The sequence below is a fragment of the Indicator indicator genome, chromosome 4, assembly GCF_027791375.1.
Source record: "Indicator indicator isolate 239-I01 chromosome 4, UM_Iind_1.1, whole genome shotgun sequence".
Classification (NCBI taxonomy): Eukaryota; Metazoa; Chordata; class Aves; order Piciformes; family Indicatoridae; genus Indicator; species Indicator indicator.
In genome coordinates, this window is record NC_072013.1 from 31,555,609 (window position 1) to 31,577,048 (window position 21,440).

Genomic DNA, 21,440 nt, shown 5'->3' on the forward strand with positions numbered 1-21,440 from the left:
GACACGTTCGTTTCTGATGCCGTGATGGTTGTGCCTGCAATATCCGCTCTGGGGAGAGACGGAGGGGGCGTCCCCGGGGCCGAGCCTTCGGGCCGGGTACCGCCACCGCCTCCGCGCCCGCTACCCACAATGCCCCTGGCCGAAAACAAAGTCCCACGTGACCGGCGGCGCGCGGAGCCCATCATGGCGTCTCCCAGCGGCAGCCGGCCGCAGCCCGGCGGGCAGGGCGGTGCTGGCGGCGGGGCCGGGGCTGGGCCCGGAGCCGGACCAGCGGCTCTGCGGAGCGCTGAGGAGGACGCCGAGGGGTTATACGTGGCGGTGGAGCGGTGTCCTCTCTGTAACACCACCCGCCGCCGCCTTACCTGCGCTAAGTGCGTTCAGAGCGGCGACTTCGTTTTCTTCGACGGTCGCGATTCCGAGAGGTAACAGCGGCCCCAAGGAGGAGGCAGGGAGGATGGGAACGGGACACACTCTTCATCCCCTGTCTTAGTCGCCGGAAGAGCCGCCCCACCCCGCGGTCGTTGAGCACCCCCTCCCCCGCTCCCCTCTGGACCGGCAGTGTTTGGGGGAGGGGGGTGGGGGAGTGTGCGGTTTGTCCCCCTTCCCCGCTTTTCCGCCGCTGCCCCGGGGCATGGGGTGAAGGGTCTGGGGGGGGGGGGGGTGGTCCGGGACGGTCTCATCGCTGCTGGGCCACCGTAGGGCTGCTTCTTGAGGGGCGCTGTCCCCAAGGCAGTGCCCGTACTGGTTGATGGTGATAAGTGTTGGCTACTAGACTTAGTCAAGTCTAGCCGTGCCCGTGTTAATGTGGTCGACCCGAGCTCTGTACAATTCAGGACAAAAAGTGTGTTACTATTTTCAGCAACATGCGTTAAACTTGTTGCCTTCTAAATCATTAAAATTAGGAAGGTGTGCAAGAAAATGGCACCTTCGTTACATTTACTTCTTGATGCCATGAAATAGTTTGGGTTGGAAGGGACTTTAAATATCATCTAGTTCTAACTTCTTGCTTTGGATAGCCCTAATCATTGGTACCGTTTTAGTATTCCAAGAAATACTGAGTTAAGCAAGCACCTTTCTAATCCTGTTTGGAAAGCATTGGCTCTTCGGGAGGGCAGCTGAATGAGTGCTACATCAATAAGCAAATGTTGTCATTACATGCAGATCACTCCTCCCTAGCTGCTGTTCACAGTACGTCCATCCTAGATTCTTTAAAAGCCTGCCCAGCACCATCTCCAGAATAGCTCTGATTTTTGGCTGACACTGTGTTCTTAGTCCTTCATTTGGAACTTCATTAGCAGCTGTTGGGAGGGGATTCTTGAGCTACTTTGGGAAGGTGGTGAACAGTGTGTGGTGTGGTAGGGTTCTCCCACCGAAAGTTCTTCATATCCATCTGCCAAACGGAAGAAGAACCTGGGGTGCAGCCATGTCTGTCTTTTGTGACAGGGGGTACAGGGTGTCAGCCAGAATCAGTCGGCTCACACAATTGAGACTTCAGTCTGTAATTGGATGAGTTTTCTTTTTGGTTTCTCTTTTTTTTTTTACATCAAAACGGTGTCATGGAATCACAAACTGTGTTTAGTCTTTCTAAAATAGATGGAAAACTTCTGTCTGTGTGAGACTGCTCAGGGTTATCTGCAGCTTCCATGAAGAGAAAGTGGGTTTGGAGTTTGGAACATAAACTAAATATTTGTTTTCTGCCCCTTTTGTAGCCTTAGGATTTCAGCTAAAGATCAGGATTTATTACAGAAATTCAATTGCAGCCTTTGTTACAGTGGAATGACTGTCATCCTGTATTAACCAAGGCTTAAGAAGTTTCACAGATTGATAGAATCATATTGGAAAAGACCTTTAAGATCATCAAGTCCAACCATTATCTATCTCTACCAAGTCTGGTGCTAAACCATGTCTATCAACATCACATCTCTGCATCTTCTGAACACCTTCAGGGATGGGATTTCAACCACCTGCCATATGAGGAGAGGCTGAGAGAACCATGTTAGAGAAGAACTGCAAGAAGGCTTAGAGGAGAACTTTTTACTGTGTACTAGTGCATAAAGGGTGCCTGCAAGAACGGTGGAGCCTCCCTTTTTATGAGGAGGCTTGTGGAAAAGATAGGGGGTTATGGATGCAAGCTACTCCTGGTGAGATTCCAATTGGAATCCAGAGGAAGTTCTTCACAATGAGAATGGCTAAACATCGGAATCATCTCCTGGACCCTTAGCCTTGGTCAGTTTTAAGACTCAGCTTGACAGGGTGTTCAGCCATTTCATTTCAATTCTGTTATTACCTGGAAAGATGGGACCAGGTGATCCTTGAGGTCTCTTCCAACCTGACATTCTGTGATTTTGTGATCTCCCTGGCAAGCCTATTCTAGTGGCTTTTTACCCATCAGAAGAATGAAACCATAAAGAAGCAGCCTTAGCTAAAGTACCAGAAGCAACATCTTGTTGGGAAAACCCTCCAGTCTTCCTTGCCTCTGCTCTTATGAAATCTCTTATGAGATCAGCTTTTCCATCTGACAGTTTTCATTGCATCCTCTTAAGATGCTTGAACTGTCCATTTGTCTGTGTATTTGTTCTGTATATTTACACTGTGTTTCTTAACTAAAGGAAGCAACTCTCCTTTTTGTTTTTCTATTTTTTTTTTTCTATTTCCCTTTCTGTCTGGGCACCATGCTCCTATCTGTAGGGATCATTGCTGTTCTATTCTCATGCAGCTCCCATTCTGGTGGGCCTCCATGTATGGTCCGTTTCCCCAGGCTCCCACTGCTCAAACCTTTCCCAACCAGTAGTGTAATTCATGAAAAAGAGCAACTTTATGTTAAGGAATTAAAGGAACAGAATAACACAGTGTGTGTAACATCAGCGTGCTTGATGTCAGCAGGAACGCTCAGCATAGGGACAAAGCTCCATTAAGCTTGGGTTTTCTTCGTGTTTTTTAGAAGATAATGGAATTACTGATTTTTTTGAAAGTGTTCTTGAAATATTTTGTCTGTCTTCTATAATTAATACTTGGAATTAGAGAGTGGAGGGGGGCAATGGGAAAGAGTGATGAAGAACCTGTCGCTTCAGAGGTGACTTTTCTTTGTTACTGTTTGCAAGCAGCAAGCAGGTGTCTCTGAATTTCTTGCTGTGTGAGCACAGAGGGAGTGTCATCTTCAGCAGTGACCACACACCATGGCAAGGTCATGCAGGGACAGGTGCTGGATTTCAAGTCATGTTTACTGCTGTCGTTATTTATTTGTTTATTTTATGCCTTCTAGTAGTACCTGGGTTAATTTTAGCTCAGCCTTATAGCTGGTGCTGGATGAGTCTGAGAGGGTCATGCCAAGGGCTTTTCTGCGTGACTCAATTCTAAGTGTGGCATGAGAAATTCAGAATGTGGAAGTGTATGGAGTCACTCAGGCCTCTCATTTGTCTTTTGGAGATGTTACAGACTCGAGAAAGGATTGTTCTTCCTTTTGTGAGAACAAAAGAGAGCATTACTGCTTGTATCCAGTGCTGATTTATTTTTAGAACTTTCTTGTGAGTTTTCCTCATAGGAAGATACGTGTTTTCGTGTGTTAACAGTGAGAATTACTTCAGTTTTCTTTGCACTAAGCTGTTGTGTGCTGTTTTTTATAAAAGCTACAATAAGATTGAAGTTGTTCATATGTCTGGCAAAAATCACACCCTCTATCTCTGAGGGGGAGAGATTGAAGAGCTGTTAAGATTAATCACCAAAGTACAGCTACAATTAAAGATGAGTTGCCCGGAAGTCCTCCAGTGAAATAATCACTGCCATTCTTCTTTTCATTAGTAACATGTTGTGTATTCAAAGGCTAAGATGGCATCTTGGTGCTGGTTTCATCTTGGACAATTTCTTGCTCCCAGGAGTTTACTCCAGCCTGTCATATGCATAAATTCTCAGAGTGTATTTTGCAGAAGTGCTGAATTGCTTTGCTTTATGGGTCTGCAGAAGGTAAAAACTAAAGACAATATAATTATAGAATGGCTTAGATTGGAAGATCTAAGAGACATCTTAGAGATCATCTCCTCCAACTTCCCTGCCATGGGCAGGGATGCCTCTCAACTAGACTTTGTTGCTCAAGGTCTCATCCAGCCTGGTCTCCAGGGAAGGGGCATCCACAACCTCTCTGTGCAACCTGTTCCAGAGTCTCACCACCCTTGTACTGAAGAGCTTCTTCCTAAGATCTGATCTAAACCTACTCTCCCTCAACTTAAAACCGTTCCCCTTTGTGCTATCGCTAGACATCCTTACGGAAGTCCCTCTCCAGCCTTCCTGTAGGTTGCCTTTGGGTATTGGAAGGCAGCTATAAGATACCCTGGGTGTCTTCCCTTCTCCAGGCTGAACAACGCCAGTTCCCTTGGCCTATCCTCATAGCAGAGGTGCTCCAGACCTTGGATCATCTTTGTGGTCGTCCTCTGGACTTGCTCCAACAGTTTCATGCCCTTCTTATGATGGGGACACCTAAACTGGACACAGTATTTGAGGTGGGGTCTCACAAGAGCAGAGTAAAGGGGGGTTAATGTTAATTAATAATTGTGGTCTAAACCTGTCTGACTTCTCTAAACTGTGGGTTACAGTGAGGAGTAGTGATTTTTTGCAGCAACAGAGTTTTATTACAGTGAATAAATCCACTAATGTCCTCAACTCCTTCAGCATTAATCAATTCCTACAGATTAGGAAGTCATCCTTTTCTAGTTGCATCTCTAATTATGAATGTGACAATTATGAACCTGTGGAAATTAGCCAAATAGCTACATAAAAAGAAAAAAAAACTTCATCTTAACATGATACAACCTGAAGAAAGAGAAACACTTAATGGAGAATTTGAGATGTTGAGTTCTCTCAGTTTACATTTTATGAGAGTTCCTATAATAGCTTATCTGAAGTTTTGTTTCTTTGCCAGATTGAAAGGCTGTAGATATATATAGAGAAAAATTAGTTACACGATGCAACGCAATTAAAATTAGGGCTATATAAAGAAATGGAAATGTTTGCTTAGGAGAAAACCTGCCAAAGAAGTTTGTAGGAGCTGTTTGACATGGTTGCTGAAGTGCGTGGTGAACTGTAATTTTTGCAGGCTTTCACAAATATTTCTGTCATCCTTCCCCAGAGGGAACTTAATTTAGTCCCAGATTCTTGACAGATCATTCAACTTTTTGCTGATGTGATGGACATCATTTGGGTAATTGTATTTAGTCAGACTCTATGCCCATTAATCCAGCTCTGAAAACAAGAATTGCCAAATTGCTGTGTCTCTCTCTCTGGTGTGGCAGCTGAGTGGTGCGGTGCGTCTCTGGGCCAGGTTATTTTTGGCTTCAGCCAAAGGTCAGGGGTACAGTAGGTGTGCACTACCCTGGTAAACAGGAGTCTGATACAGTGCACTTTGGTAATTTCCATGATGACTGCTGGGGTGAGGACACACAGGAACAATGAACACGCTGGGTTGAGCAGTCAGGCTCCAGTTGTACCACATTCCTCCGGCTCACGGCTTGCTTCTGGCTTTTATGCCAAGCACCCACGTTTGGTTTTGGTTTGTTTTGGAAGGAAAACAGATATTTTTAGATGACTACAAAGGCAGCAACTAGTAGTTTTGTTGTTGTTTTAATGTTAACGTCATCTGGAAGGGTGATTACTCACTTTCTGAACCCCAAGTTAGTCACCAAGCTTTATGATTTCTGCACTGCAAGGAAAGAAATGAAGCATTTTAAAGTTCTCCTTGAAATCAAACCCACAGAGTTGAGCAGAGAGGCGAAGAAGCAATCCTACAGGCTTACTGTATAGTTCTTTCTAAATAAAGCTTAGGTAGCCCTAAAATAAATGACTCAGTGGTTTTTGCATTAAATTTGAGACCTCTGTTAAGATGAAATTGTAAATTCTACTTTATCCAGAGGGAAATTAATGAATTGTTTTTCTGTATGTGGCTATAATCCAAGATGCGCTTTTGAGGTGTGGATTGGGATGGTTCTGTATCATGACAAGCACAAAAGGAAGTTGGAAAGCTAGGTGCCAGCAGAAGACAAAGCATGTTTGCTAATTCTTATGCCATCTAAATTTCCTGACTGTCTCTTTTACTGTTTATTTTGTCACCTTGTGGTTCACTGAAACTTCTCGATACGCATCATTCGTATGCTCTTTTCTTTAACTGTATTTCTCAATGCATTGTGCAAAGTGGAGGGGAGCAGGAACAAGGCTGCTGCATAATCAGAGAGTAAAAACAAGGGTGATGAATCCTAAAAGAAATTGCTTACCGATCAGATCTTTTTAGTTCTTATATCTCAGACATCTGGCAGAGCTGAACTGAAGACACTTGGGTCATGGACTTGAGAACCTGCAAGTGCCTAGGAGAAACAAGTGGAAGACAATGCAACTTATTGCTGTTATTAATACAAAAAAGATTTGGGTGTCACGTAAAAGTCTTGAGAGAGTGCTGTCCTATTTGGACTCATCATTAATAATGAAGTGTGAGACATCCCCACATTAGAAGGGAGAAAATGCAGCACATAGTGTATGAAAGCCTGCATTTCCCACTGCTAGAATGAACTTAGCTCTTACTCTCATGGCTTGTGAAATGACACAGTTCAGACTTGCTATGCTGTCTGAGACACTACTGCTAACTTCTGCAGCAACTAGTGGTTTTTAGAGTACTTTGTCTTTCTTAGTACACAAAATATTGCAACTGCTAAGATATACATCTTTTACAAATAGCAAGTAATTTGCTAACAAGTTTGATAGTGTTACAAGCTGATGATTCCTCAGCTTAGAGGTTCTGTTGCAATGTCTGCAAGACACATGCTCTAGAATTCTGCAACGGTTTTATACATTGCTTCCCAAGATGAAGACAGGTAGTTGAGGTTTAGAGACTCCCACAAGCTTCAAATATTTTTTTCTCTTTGCAGATAACTTACAATATCATATTGTACAAAATATCAATAAAAACATTTAATCTCTTCCAGGTTTTCAGACAAGAAAGAAAGGCTGATGCATCTTAAAAACAAGCAGAGAGAATTCCAAAAGCAGTAAGTTGTGTTTATTCAACAAGAACAAATTATAAAACCTCCCAGAAAAAGTCTTTCTAGCACACTGTTGCTGGAGACAAGCGTAGTCTGGACGGTCATAAAACTTCCAATCGTGTTTTTTCCTCTAGTGTTTTGAAGGCCATGGAAGGGAAAGAGATAACTGATCAGCTGGTGAGTTGTTCAAAGCGTCCTATGGTTTTTAAACTCTCTGAATTCCTAGATCTCATAGTTTACAATTTACCTGGAGGGCATCGTGTTGTGTTTCCCAAATGCTTGTCCTAAGCAAAACCGAAATCGGCTCTGCGAGCAAAGTTCATTTCTTCCTGTGTATTTGTTCAATATCTTATTATTCTGATTGACTTTACAGTAAGCACTTGGTTTGTTCGTGGCATTCTTCTGTGTATGAAACAGTGTATGAAATATTTATTTGTTGGTCTGATCCAGTTAAGAACATCCTGCTACTTTTGCACTAAAGCTGCTGGCTTTGTTGTTAATCATTAGTGTGGGTTTTGAAGTTGTTTGTGCCCTAGAGTTGCTGAATGTTCTTTTTCAGAGATGGAAAATCATGTCTTGCAAGATGAGGATTGAGCAGCTGAAACAGACCATTTGCAAAGAAAATGATGAAATGACAAGACGTGAGTAATGGTTTTGTGATGTGGAAAACTCCTGTGCCTTAGAGTGAAAAACCAATTGCTCCTTCTTGAATGTGACTGTTAGTTTTTTAAAAGTGGTGAATTGCCAAACCACCACTTCTTAAATCCAATCCAAAGGCAAATCAGTTAGTGGATTTCAGCCTTTTTATGCTTGAGTTTTAATTAGCAAACAAGAGACATTATTCAGCTGGATGGAGATCATTTTGCATCAGCTTTCCAAGTAAATGCTTAGCAGCCTGTGACTCTGGCTTTGTCCCTAGAGATAGCTTTATTCAGTGTAGTGTTTCTGATCACTTCCTCTTGATAAAGAGGAGCAAAGAGCTCTGCAGCTGTTAAGAATTTCATGTAACTGATGAATTTTAACCCACACCTGTCTAGAAACCCTAAAATCCTGCTTGAGTAATTGTCACTGAAATACAGAATCACAGAATGGTTTGGGTTGGAAAGGACCTTAAAGATCTGTTAATTCCAGTCCCCTGCCATAGGCAGGGACACTCCCTACTTGACCAGGTTGCTCAAGGCCCCACCCAACCTGGCTTTGAATGCTTCCAGACTTGGAGCCTCCACACCTTCTCTAGGCAACCTGTTCCAGTGCCTCACCACCCTTATGCGGAAGAATTTCTTCCTAATGTCTAAACTAAATTGAGCTGTTTCTAGTTTGAAACGATTCCCCCTTAGCCCATCACTACATGCTTTTCTAAGAAGTCCCTCTCCAGCTCTCCTGTAGTCCCCCTTCAAATATAGCACAGGCTGGTGAGTTGCTACCATTCACCAGCTTTGGTTTTGGAAGTCATTAAAATTTTTACACATGACAGATTTGGAGGGTCATTTTTTAGAAGAGAATATGCAGCATTCCTTACAATCTACTTGCAAAGGAAAAATAGGAAGCCTATTAAGAAGCATATTGATTGAATCAGAAACCTTTTTTTATGACTTGAAATTCGAGAGGAGCTGTACAGTGTGGAAGCAAAGACATATACCTGAGAGTAAGTATAAAGCACAAATTTTATAGCTTGTGAGAACATCAAAAATTCTGAGGTGCAGAATGATTTTCAATTAATAAGGAGGATGGAAGGTAACAATAAGAAATGTATAATAAAAGATCGAGTAGGTGAGTCTTAATTAAGAAGAGAGCAAATAACAGTGCAGAGAAGTCTGAAGTATTCAGAGGTTTTGCTTTATCTTTGCACAAAGAAAACATGACCATCTGCTTAACCAGATTAAATTTTACATCCAGAGAGGACTGCAGGCTGAGGAAAGTAAACATCCAGCTAAGTATTATTTTGATTATGTCAGCAAGGCTGTATGAGATTCACCTTAGGGAACAAGCCAAAGGAGTGTGTGGAGCATTGGAGAACACATGAGGGAGAGTAGGTCCCAGGAAACAGTGAAAACAGACACTGTTTTCAAAGGGTGAAGGAAGGGAGAACCTTAAACTGATGATGCAATCATCTTATTGGAAACCTCTGGCCACTTCACAGGTAGCTAGAAGATAAGATAACTAAAAATAGGTATCACTTTAAGAATGGACCATGTCAAATCAACGCCTTGTCTGGGGATCAGGTGCTCTAGTGGAGGATAAAGCAGAAGATGAAACATACTCTGCCTTCAGGCACTATTCTAGACTGTGTTAGGAGCAATCAAGGTCATTTGTTCTGGGTGTAATCACTGTAGGTTTGACAAAAAAAGGTGAGAACGGCTGTGCTCAAAGAGTGGCCATACTTGTCAAACAGGGGAAGTGAGACAGATGGAGCCCAGCAGGAGCCAGTTCCTGGCCCAATTTTGTTCAGTATTTTCCATAATAGCTTGCATGGTAGCATAGAAGGTGGAATGGAGGAAGCCAAGGAGGAGGATGATGTGACTTCTGTGGAGAGTGGGATCAGATTCAGAATCATGCAGATACACAGACTGTATCATTTGAAAGGGACAAAGTCAAGTGCCTGGTGTTTATGAAAGAGAAACATCTAAACCCAAAGTGGAGGATGGTGGTGATGTTTGACAGGAAAGGATCTGGAGCACTGCAAATAAAATAAGAAGTATTGATCTATAATGTTGCTCCAAAAAGGCTCAGACCTCATTCTGAGTTTTATAAGCATTTTATTTAAGATGGAAGTGATTTTCCTGCTGTGCCTGGCATTGATGTTGCCACAGTGGAAGTCTGATGTTCAATCTGAGCAACTTAAGAAAGATACAAATCAATGGGAGAAAGTCTGGAAGAGACTATTTGGAATAAAACACAAAGAGTGGCTAAGAAAATTGACGTTTGGGTTGGTTTAAAGGGGAGGAATGTGAAGAACAGTAAGCTTTTCAGGAGGTAGATGATTATTATGAAGAAGAAAACTATTTTTTGTCTTCAACATCTGAAGAAAGGAGAAGAAGCAGCCAGTGTGACTTTGAGAAACGTAGTCACCTTTTCTCAAATTACAGCTCTGAGGGTGGCAAAATGTTAGGACCAACTTGGGGAGTGGAGTTCCTCTCCTTTCCTACTGTTCTATGAAGTACATTATCTGCAGCTTTTGCAGCTTTTTGATTCACAGACTGATAAGGATTGGAAAGGACTTCCAGAGATCATTTAGTCCACCCCTTGCTAAAGCAGGGTCACCCACAGCAGGTTGCCCAGGATCCTGTCCAGGTGGGTTTAGAGTCTCTCCAGAGAAGGAGACTCCACAGCCTCTCTGGGTAGCTTGCTGCAAGGCTCTGGCACCCTCAAAGTGAATTTTCTCCTTTATAGTTAGGTGGAACTTCCTGTGTTTTAGTTTGTGCCCACCCCCTTGTCAGGTTCACAATGAACTTGATTCAATTTAACCCATGACCTGTTGTTAGCTCAGTTAAGCCAAAACTGCTCTTTCAGATAGACCCAAAATGAATTCTTGTCATGGGAAGCCAGTTGATAGGAACCAAACTTGGTTTACTCTTGGACCATATTAGAAACCGTAAATACATTGATACTGTTCTCTTGGGTATGGCATCACTTAGTGTTTTGAAATAAGGACAGTTTCTAAAACATGGGGTTCCTGATTTTGGAGATGACTTTATTGGATACCTCAATAATGGGTGCTTCTTAAAATAAGGGTTTAAAATCAGTGTGTTTGCCTTTTGTCTGTGAAGAACAGCAGGTACCAGGCATAGCTGCTTTGGGCAGAGATTGCTGTGCCTGTGCTTGCGTTTATCAGGCAGTGCAGATGTGTAGGACGTAAGTGGTGCCCTGAGATACTTCTGGGGACAAATTTCAATCACCTCATAAGCTGGGTCACAAAGCAGAGGTGCTATGTCAGAAGAAAGGACAGTTGTTTCTGCAGTAAGACTGTTAAAGAGGAAATGTGTGTGCAGTGTTCTCAAATAACTACTGCTGGATCTGCAGAAAAGAGAGTTCACTCCCTGAAAAAGTATCCTTTCAAGGACAATGTGAATGTGAAAATGGAACAGATGGACATTTCACTCCTTCTCTCTCATATTCTTTATGCAAAGGGGGAGTTTGGGAATATGAATGCAAGCATTAATTGATTTTCAGTTGATGTTACATGAATGCTTAAAGGAAATGGGATCACTAGCTGACAGACAGGGATTCTGGTGTCTCAGAGAAAAGGTGATTGCTCTATGGTTTCTCTAACAGGAGGTCACTTGCTCTATAAACCTGAGGATTATTAATTTTTATCTTCATGGGTTTGTGCAGTTTCACCTCTACAGACCATGAGTAGCAGGAGGGTGTCGTGTGCTGGCTGAGCCTAGCTGAGTACAGACCTGTTTCTGGGAACTCTTTTGGTCCCATTCCTTAATTTTTGTGCTCCCCTACTGGGAAGACAGATAGTCTGAATGTCTTGCTTCAGGTAGCTGTAGCTGCTTAAAAATTTTGATTTTTAGCAGCATGTGATGAGGCTTCTTTGAGTAGCAGATGCCATGGAGCATTCTTATAGTTCTGGTCTCACCAGTGCCTTGCAATCAAAACATCCCAATAAAATGATGGTTTAGAGCTTCCCTTCTGTGTAAGGAAGAATTATTCCACTTCTTGATTACAGGAAGGTGACACCTTGCTGTAAGAACATGACTAACTCTTTTCAGCCATAAAAATGGAAAGCTAGTGACTAGTAGACAGGGGTTCTCATTCAAACTAGGGTACATTGAGAGTTTTAGGTGTGTATTTGGAGAGCCTATAGAATATATTTCCTTATGCTTTTGAAAGACGGAGGTGGTTCACTCACTGTCCTTAGACCATATGTTTGTGGAAGCAGTACAGCAGCCAATTACGTTGTAGGAGACTCAGCAGATGCTCTTTAAGATGTTTTCTGAGCCTCACTGTGCCTGACGCAGGAAGTAGACTCAGGCAGTTGCAGCACATAAGCTCATCTCTCGTTTTGTGGCTGGGAAGGGAGATAGTCTGTGTCCCTTGTGGTGACAAAAAGTCTGCACCATTGGGATCCAAGTTCTTCAAGAGCACATACATGAGTGCAAAGCCCAAACAAAATACATTAATAACAGCAGTGGTGCCAGAAATGGTGAGTGAAGATGCTATCTGCACTTGATTTTGGCTGCAAGCAATGCATGTTTTTTTTGGCCAGCACCATGCAAACGTGTGCAGTCAAAGCTATTGCTGTCATAATGATTACCTCATAAGTTTTAATTAAACTGTGAAATCTTGGCTTTTCTGCTCCAAACCCAAAAATAGCTGGGTAAAAGATAGGGAAAGATTGGTACCAGTTTTGGTCTCTCTGGAGATCCTTCAGAAAAGATTAGGAAGTGGTACCACTTGAGCAGGTGGAAAAAGCCAACAGTTTAGCGGGGCTTTCTGTTTTAAGCTGCTGTAGATTCGGTTTTCTATAAATACTAATAATGCTTTTCTCAAGCTTACAATGAGCACCTCACAGCTCCTTTTCCAAGGGTGACATTTGCTGCTGTTTTCACAGACACAGAGGGCCTTCTGAGAATCAAAGAGGAGAACCAGAAGCACTATCGTAGGGCTCAGCGGCATCAGGAGAAGAAAGAGAAGATCCAGAGGCATAACCGCAAGCTGGGAGACTTGGTAGAGAAGAAAACCTATGACTTGAAAACTCAGTATGAGCACCTGGCAAGTCTGCGTCAGATGCATATCCTGGAGCTCACATCAGTCATATTTCCCATTGAAGAAGTAAAGACCAGCACGAGGTAGAATCATGGAATGCATCAGTTTTGCAAGGGTCCCACAAAGGTCATCTTGTCTAACCCCCCCTGCAGTGAGCAGAGATATCACCAACAAGATCAGGTTGCTCAGGAACCCATCAAGTTTGACCTTGATTGTCTCAAGAGATGGAGACATTCATGGTACAGAGGGCTTGTCCTTTTGGACTCATTTTGCTTAACTGTAAACACAGAATCACAGGTTGGTGGGGGTTGGAAGAGACCTTTGGGAGTCATCTAGTCCAACACCCCTGCTACAGCAGGGTCACTCACAGCAGGTTGCCCAGGTGGGTTTGGAGTCTCTCCAGAGGAGGAGACTCCATAGCCTCTCTGGGCAGCATGGTCCAGTGTTCCCACAACCTCACCAGAAGTGAGTCATGGAAGTCTAAGCTGGACACTCTGGCTCCCTTATCATCTGTGGGAAGAAGGAGGTGTTTCCCAAAGGCAGAACATCTGACCAAAACTTAGAGGTCCCAAACAGAGGAATCTGGAGGTGCTACCCTCTCCACACTGGGAGATCTGAGCTATATGTCCAATGTAAAATTTTCTTAAAATAGATAATTATAAACTCCAGAACAAACGAAAGGAGTTTTAGGGGTAAGGAGTTTTGCCCGGAAAGTTTCTACAAGCATTTTGCTCTCTGAAATCTGGCTGTGTGCCTTTCAAGTGCATCTCTGGTTCTGGTTTTAAAGCTTCTTTAAAAACTCTTTGTTCCTCTTTGGGTGCTGCAGAGATCCTGCAGATGCGTCTTCTGAGAGTGACAATGCTATGACCTCTAGCACTGTGAGCAAGCTTGCAGAAGCCAGGAGAACCACGTATCTCTCTGGGAGATGGGTGTGTGATGATCATAATGGGGACACCAGCATCAGTATCACAGGGCCTTGGATAACTCTTCCTAATAATGGAGACTACTCAGCATATTACAATTGGGTGGAAGAGAAGAAGACTACACAAGGACCAGGTAAGGAGCAATGTGTGGGTAGGCATCTGGAATATTCTGGAAAACCGTAGAGATTACAGCCTGGGATGCCAGCAGAAGGCACCAAGGAGCAGTAGCCCACTCCATTTGTTGTCACCAAGACAAACTGGAGTCAGAACTAAATACCAGTGTGGAGATTAGTCCAAATAAATCCTCTTTTGCAGGGAATGCTCACTGGGACACAGTGCAGCGGTAGTAGGGAGATGAAGTTAATTATTCACAGTTTTGACATGGTTCACATGGCACCGTTTTAACAGGAATTCCAAGAATTACTGTTTTCTACCAACTTCTGACAGATTTCACTGTAAATGATTGCTGGATTCAGGCTGTTCTCAATACTTAAAAATGACATTTTCCAAAGTAGACTTTAGGAGCACATAAAAACACCCACTGAGGCTTCATTTAAAACAAGACTTCCATGATGTTTTTATTTCTTTTAGATATGGAACATAATAACCCTGCTCACACTATCAGTGCTGCATTGTGCTATGCAACTCAGCTTGTTAACACTTTGTCTCTCATACTCGATGTCAATCTTCCCAAGAAGCTCTGCAACAGGCAAGTAAATGCAAGCCTCTGAGGATGTGAATCAGTGACCAGTTTTGACTGGTCTTAGTTCCATTTGGTTTGGGGAGCAAAGTCATGACTTGGAACAGCTTTTGTGGTGACGGCTGATGGCTCATGAAGTGTTGGGCTGTTAAATTTTGGGTGGAGGGCTGGTAGGATTTTAGACCACAGTTAACAGTCCCTTCTTCCTTTTTTTACCTCCTGAAAGTACAGACCAACCATCACATTCGAAAATAAGAGCTTTTTAATTGGCACATTCAGCACTCTCAAAGTGGAAATTAAATATGACAGTCCATGAAAAGCACTTCAATTTTATGAGACCCTGCTGTGCTTTACAAAATCCCAGCCCAATTTGGCAGCTCTTAGTCATCTTGAATAGCTCTACTACATTAAGTGCTGTAGAACAAGGCCTTGTAATTTGGCATGCCAGCAGTGTAATTCTTCTTGGGATAAAACACAAGTGGGGAACATACCTGGCTGCCAGACATCTGGGAGTGTGCTGTGTAAAACCCCTTTTGTGATGGGGGAAAAAAAAACCCAAAGGGGTTTTAATGTCTATGTGGAGCAGATGAGACATGTACAGAAGTACTGAGGGAGCTGTAGACCTGGTCAGTCTTCCAGAGGACTCAAGCATGCTGCTAAGATTAAGTGGTTAAAACAGTGGTTGCCAAAGGGAGGGCACAAAAGTTGTGTAGGGACCCTGCAGGTTTTTTATGCTATTATTTGGGGTGCTCAGCCTTCAGAGAAGGAAAAACTTGGAAGCAGAAAATGCTGCAAGATTTAAAAGGAGAGCTGAAACAGCTTGGATGCAGTGGATCTTGGAGTGTCATGCAGTTTATATCACCTGTGCTGTTGAAACCAGTGAGACCAGGGCAAGCAGTGCTTGTTGATGAAATGCTAACAGTCTTGCTGGGTGAAAAATTAATCTCTTGAGCACTTTAAAACTGGCTGTGGAGTTTAAACAAGTGTTCGCTGCAACAGATGCTTACTCTGGGACTTGTTAGGAAGCCCGTGCATGGGATGTTGGTTTATGTTCACAGCATTTTGCTTTCTTCATAAATATATATATGTGTGTGGTGTTTCAACAGCGAGTTCTGTGGAGAGAACCTCAGCAGACACAGGTTCACACGGGCAGTGAAGAAGCTGAATGCTAATATCCTTCATCTTTGCTTCTCTCAGGTAGGGGGAGTGCACATTTGGGTTCTTGAAATAGCTTTTAAAATACTAGCTGTGCCTGCAAGTTTCCTCCAGTGACTGATCATGTCTTTTTCTTACCTTCCCTGTGGTAGCATGTGAATTTAGATCTGTTGCACCCACTGCATACCCTCAGGAACCTTATGTACCTGGTCAGCCCAGACACTGAGAACTTGGGCAGGTAAGAAAAGCAGGATCTCAAATCACCTCTGACTGAATCCCTTTTGAAGTTACGCATTTTTCTTGTTACTTATGAGGGAAATTCTTCTCTTCTGCTGTACTTACGGATGAGTCCTCAGCACATCAGAAATCAGAGTAGTTAGAAGAAGGAAATAAGAGGATAGAAAAAGTATGTTCTGAATAGGAAATTAGATTTCAGAGATGTGTGTATGCTGGCAGACTTAGCCCCAGGCATTGTGGCTGATTATGGACTTGTTTCTCCTACCTCCAGAAGCAGGAACACCTTCCCTGCCACAGACAGCAGCACATATGGTTTTAAGCTGAGGGAGAGTAGGTTTAGACTAGCTCTTAGGAGTCTCACCTCCTGTGAAGGTGATGAGACTCTGAAATAGGTTGCCCAGAGAGGTTGTGGATGCCCCTTCCCTGGAAGACTTCAAGGCCAGGTTGATGAGGCCTGGAGCAACCAAGTCTAGTTGAGAGGTGTCCCTTGTCCAAGAAGGGAAGTTTGGAGAAGGAGATGTCTAAAGTCCTTTCCCACCTAAGCCATTCTATGATTCTGTATGCCAGGCCAGTCTCACTGTGCTCCAAATACAACCCTACCCACTTGCCAACATGTAAATACCTGAGAGCATCCAGCAGTATAAACACCCACAAGCAGATACTAGATAAGACTTTCCCCTAATCCTTCTAGTCAGTGAACACCCTAGACCCAAGTCAATACTTCAAATAATACTAATTTATATGTAACATAAGATTAAAGACATTTTTTTTTTTCTGTTAACACAGTACATGAACATCAGTTCCTGTAGGCTGCTCTCAACAGGTTCTAATAATCTTTTTTTATTTTACACCTTAAATACAAGAAAGCCAACAGCATTGATTTCCTGTTTGGATAATCCAGTCAGAAGTCATTTGTGCCTGAGACAGTCTGCAAATATTTGTTTAATGTCTAATGCTTTATCCTACTTTAAACACAGTAACATTCTGAAATCTCCTTTCCCTCTTCATTCTCATGAACAGATCTATTTTATTTTAAAACCTGCAGTGCCACTAAGAGGAACTGAGTGCACACCTCTCACCATCTACCTTATGATCCATGGGTAAATCCCTACTGATTCAGACCAAACACATGGGAAGCCAAATCTGTGTGACATAGCTCTGTTTGGAAAAAAAGTATGTGCTTGCTGCTGCTTGCCTGAAAACAAAGGCAGGGCAGGAAATACCCAGAGAGTGAAGAACTGTGGCCTCAAGAGCAAATGGTCTGAAAGGTCCAAGTGCCACAGTAGGTCTCACTTCTCTGTGCAGATGTTACAGAGCTCCATATCCATCAGTTGTATCCAGGTAGTAAAAGAAGTGGTTACAGGAAGAAGCAAGAAAAAAACATGTACCAGTGACAGGCATAGTTTAGCCTGGGAGGTTCTCCTCCCTCTCTAGTGGTCCTAGTGAGGCCACATCTGGAGTTCTGGGTCCAGTTCTAGGCTCCCCAGTTCAAAAGAGACAGAGAACTACTGGAGGGAGTCTAGCAGGGGCTGCAAAGATGCTGAGGGGACTGGAGCATCTCTGTGAGGAGGAAAGGGTGAGACACCTGGGGCTGTTTAGCCTGGAGAAGAGCAGCCTCAGAGGGGATCTTCTCAATGCCAATCAATATCTTAAAGGGTAGAGGGCAAGAGGATATGGGGCTGGACTCTTTCCAGTAGTGCCCAGTGAGAGGACAAGGGGAAGAAGGCACAAACTGGAACCCAGGAGGTTCCATCTGAAATGAGGAAAAACTTCCTCACTGTAAGGCTGCCCAGAGAAGTTGTGGAGTCTGCTTCTCTGGATTGCAAACCCACATGGATGTTGTGATCCTGGGCAACCTGCTGTGAGTGTTCCTGCTTTAGCAGGGGGCATCAGACTGGATGATCTCTAGAGGTGCCTTCCAACCCACACCGTGCTGGGATTCTGCCTGTAAAATTGTCTTAGCTTGCTGGAAATGAGTCTGAGGGGTGACTTGGTTTCAACAGCTTCACAGAGAGAAAATACAAGCTACTGACTGGCTTTATAGACACCACTGGAAGCAAAGAGCCTGAGCTGAACTGAGGCACATATGCTTAACACAGGGCTTAATTACCCATGAGAATGAAGGTGGGGGTTCTCTCTTTCCTTATGTCATCCTGTCAAAGTGGTAATGGATGCTTTCATCAGGCAGAAGTTACTGGGCTCAGGACAGGATGAGCAGGTGGAATGTAATGGCCTTTGTTATGGAGGAGGTCAGTCAAGATGATCTCATGGTCCCTTCTGGCCTTAAACCTGATAAGTCTCTTCTTATGTTGCCTTGTTAAGCAAAATGCTTTGCCAGAAGGCAGTGTTCCCATTCCTTTGTGGATTATGAAAGAGGGGTCTTCAATGTTTCAGCTGTCTGTGGCAAAGTTTGCAGCAACCAGCAATCTTTATTTTCCTTTGGATACCTAGAGTTGCCCCATAGACTCCTCTGTGAGCTACTATTTTCAGATTGATATAATTTTACCAAGCTTCAATTGTCTGGATTACAGTTTTCCATGCTAAATCACTGCTTGAGGCTTCTCCTCCCACAAAGGCAGAAGAAACTCTCTTAACAGTGTCAAATTTTTCTTCCTGTTTTGCTGAGTAGCTTTGTGCTTTGGAATGAACTTGTTGGGGATGTTGCTTTTCAGTGGTGCCCAGTGACAGGACAAGGGTCAATGGGCACAAACTAGAACCCAGGAGGTTCCATCTGAATATGAGGAAAAAATTATTTGCTGTAAGGGTGCTGAAGCCCTGGAGCAGGCTGCCCAGAGAAGTTGTGGAGTCTCCTTCTCTGGAGAAATCCCAAACCCATGAGGACATTGTGATCCTGGGCAACCTGCTGTGAGTGCCCCTGCTTTAGCAGGGGGGCTGGATGATTTCTAGTGGTCCCTTCCAATCCCCACCATTCTGTGCTTGCCGTGGGGATCCCACCTGTCACTGTCTCTGACCAGGGGTCTCAGCCCTCTGAAGCTGCCTGCTTGGGCTGACTGAGGATGTTTCAGATGTCTGCCCCTGCTGTAGTGCAGGGCAGTGGGACGGGGTGGCTGCAATTGCTTCTCCCACCAGGCAGTGGCAGCAGGGAACTCGGAGTCACAGCGCAGATGGGTTTCAGGGAATTACAGAATGCTTTAGGTTCGAAGGGACTTTTAAAGGTCATCTAGTCCAACCCCTTTGCAGAGAGCAGGAACATCTGCAGCTGAAGTAGGTTGCTCAGAGCCCCATCCAGCCGAACGTGGGATGTTTCCAGGGATGGGACATCTACCAGCTCTCTGGGCAACCTGGGCCACTCTTCCACCACCCTCAACGTGAAGAAATTCTTCCTTCTCTCATCTAAATCTCCCTTCTTTTAGTGTGAAACCATCACCCCTTGCCCCATCACAGCAGGACCTGATACGTTGGGCCAGGTCCTCTGGAGATCCAGTTCGTCACCCCACTGAAAGCAAAGCCAACTAGAGCATGTTACTCAGGACTAGTGGCTGATAGGGATTCAGTTATATGTGTGCAGTGGAGACTCCACAGCCTCTCTGGGTGACCTGCTGCAGTGTCTGACCGGCCTGACAGTAAAAAAGAGTCTTGAGAGGTCTCAGGGTGAAATGCTGCTGTGGGAGTTCTCCACCAGTGAGTTGTGCCAGCCCAGTTCTGCGAACTACACCCTTCCCCTTGCTGACAGAGCTGCAGCCGTCTTGACCTGGCCAGGGCTAGCGTTAAAAATAAAAGCTGTTCCTCATCAAGCTGAGGGTTCCACTAGTGGAGCTGTGAGTTATTACCAGTGGGGTTTTCTTTTGTGCGTGCATGTTCCGCTACCCACTGCCAAAGCAGAACAGCTCTTCCGCTGTTCCTGCTCCCTGGGTTGGAACCCAGCTATCGCTTCCCTGGCCAAATGTTTTCATTTCACCATTGTCACGGTGCAGTTATCTCTGTAGCCAGTGAGGTTCTCTCTGCCAGTTGATAAACACAGAGGGGTTTGAACTTTGCTGTACACATGACGGAGCAGGGTGCTGTGGCATGCCTAGGGCTCACAGCAGCATGGTGACAGTTGTTCTCCTGCATGGTAGCTAGTGGGCTGACAACTTTGTGATCATGTTCTGTACTTTCTGAATACTAGAAAGAAATTCTTCACAGGGTGGTAAGACACTGGAAGGGGCTGACCAGGGACCTTGTGGATGCCCCCTCCTTGGAGGTGTTCAGGGCCAGGTTGGACAAGGCCTTGAGCAAACTGGTCTAGTGTAAGATGTCTGCCCATGGCAGTGGGGTTGGAACTAGATGATCTTGAAGGGCCTGTCCAACCCAAACCATTCTATGATTTACAGGTCTGGGCCTTTTGAAATCAGTGCTGATCTTGAAGACTCCATGGAATTTGTGGATCCCAGTGCTGCTGCTGAAACGGATGAGAGCGGAGATGAGCACGTCAGTGATGAAGAGACAGACCTAGGGACAGACTGGGAGAACCTGCCAAGCCCCAGGTTCTGCGATATCCCCTCTCAGCAGGTGGAGATGCTGCAGAGCCAGAGCACACAGGCGTCCCAGCCCATCGCTAGCAGCAGTGCTGGTGGAATGATCTCCTCTGCTGCTGCCTCAGTGACCTCGTGGCTGAAGGCGTACACCGGACATCGCTAACGAGCGTGGGAAAAGGATCATAGGATTTGTGGATGGAATCCCTCCCTGACAATGCTGTAGTAAACCTTTACATATTCAGTTAAGTAGTGCCTGGAACAAAGAAAAGGTCAGACTTTCGTTTTGTAAACCAGACAAACGTTTTTATTTACCCAAGATGACTGTGACAGTACCGTTTTGTAAATTAGCTAGCTACGTTCTTCTGATGGATTCTCTGAAGGCACTTTGTGTCCTGGTTCTGGCTGCATTGCGGAGTGCCAGGGAGAAGGGACCCGGCAGCCTCCAGCTCTACTTTCTGAAGAAGAAACAGGGTTTGGGAGTGTCTGGATCTGGATGAGCACAGAGGGAAGGCTGCTGAGTGTGCAGCATGTGGACACTGGTGCAAACGCAGCTCATATTTTCTTAACTCCTTAACAGGGTTTTTTGTTTTGTGTGTGTTTTAAATCTTGTCTTGCATACTGCAAAAATGTGTATTTCTAAATTTTTTTCATTCAGGACATGAAAATTATGCATTTTTAACATGTTTTCTAATCTCCGTTGCCATATTTTTAATACAAAGAATCAGCATGGACAGGAATTCAGGCAGCAGATTTGCTCTTGGTTTAGATTTGGTTGTGAATCTTGACCCAGTTTTGCTGTAGGAAACTAGCTTGTTTCATGCTGCTTCCACTGGTAGATAGTCTCTAAGTTCTGTGTTGTGCTGTCCAAAGCACACCAGCTGTTTTACTCTGGATATCATACACCAAAGAAACACTGGATGTTCTCTTAGCCAGACCCACCTTCAATGCTGATACAGGATTGCATTGTTGCAATAATATCCATCAGTTCCCACACCACCCTGTCACTTTTTAATATTAGCAAAAAAAAAAATCATTTCAGGCTGCTTTTAACTTAGTCACACCCTTTCTACGCTACGTGTTTCCAACCCCCTCCCTGGAGGGGTTCAAGGCCAGGCTCAGTGAGGCCTTGAGCAACCCAATCTGGTGGAAGGTGTCCCTGCCCAGACCAGGGGAGTTGGAACTGGATGATCTTTAAGCTCCCTTCCAACCCAAA

The 21,440-nt window shown here is 44.2% G+C and overlaps 1 protein-coding gene across 1 annotated transcript; it reads left to right on the forward strand.

Annotated features, from left to right (window-relative positions):
* The first annotated feature begins 183 nt into the window (after positions 1-183).
* Positions 184-20,415, forward strand: ATG14 (autophagy related 14). The gene is made up of 10 exons (XM_054400522.1): positions 184-422; positions 6,963-7,025; positions 7,154-7,196; positions 7,579-7,660; positions 12,580-12,817; positions 13,561-13,790; positions 14,249-14,366; positions 15,464-15,554; positions 15,665-15,750; positions 20,084-20,415. Exons 1-10 carry the CDS (start codon positions 184-186, stop codon positions 20,388-20,390), a joined length of 1,497 nt encoding a protein of 498 aa, XP_054256497.1. The 3' UTR covers positions 20,391-20,415.
* Positions 20,416-21,440: the final 1,025 nt, after the last annotated feature.

Excerpts from the sequence above, each read along its gene's own strand:
- ATG14 (XM_054400522.1), top strand. The coding sequence starts at position 184 with ATGGCGTCTCCCAGCGGCAGCCGGCCGCAGCCCGGCGGGCAGGGCGGT. Across the intron at positions 15,555-15,664 it reads TTCATCTTTGCTTCTCTCAG|CATGTGAATTTAGATCTGTT; the intron begins GTAGGGGGAGTG and ends TCCCTGTGGTAG. Across the intron at positions 15,751-20,083 it reads GACACTGAGAACTTGGGCAG|GTCTGGGCCTTTTGAAATCA; the intron begins GTAAGAAAAGCA and ends TATGATTTACAG.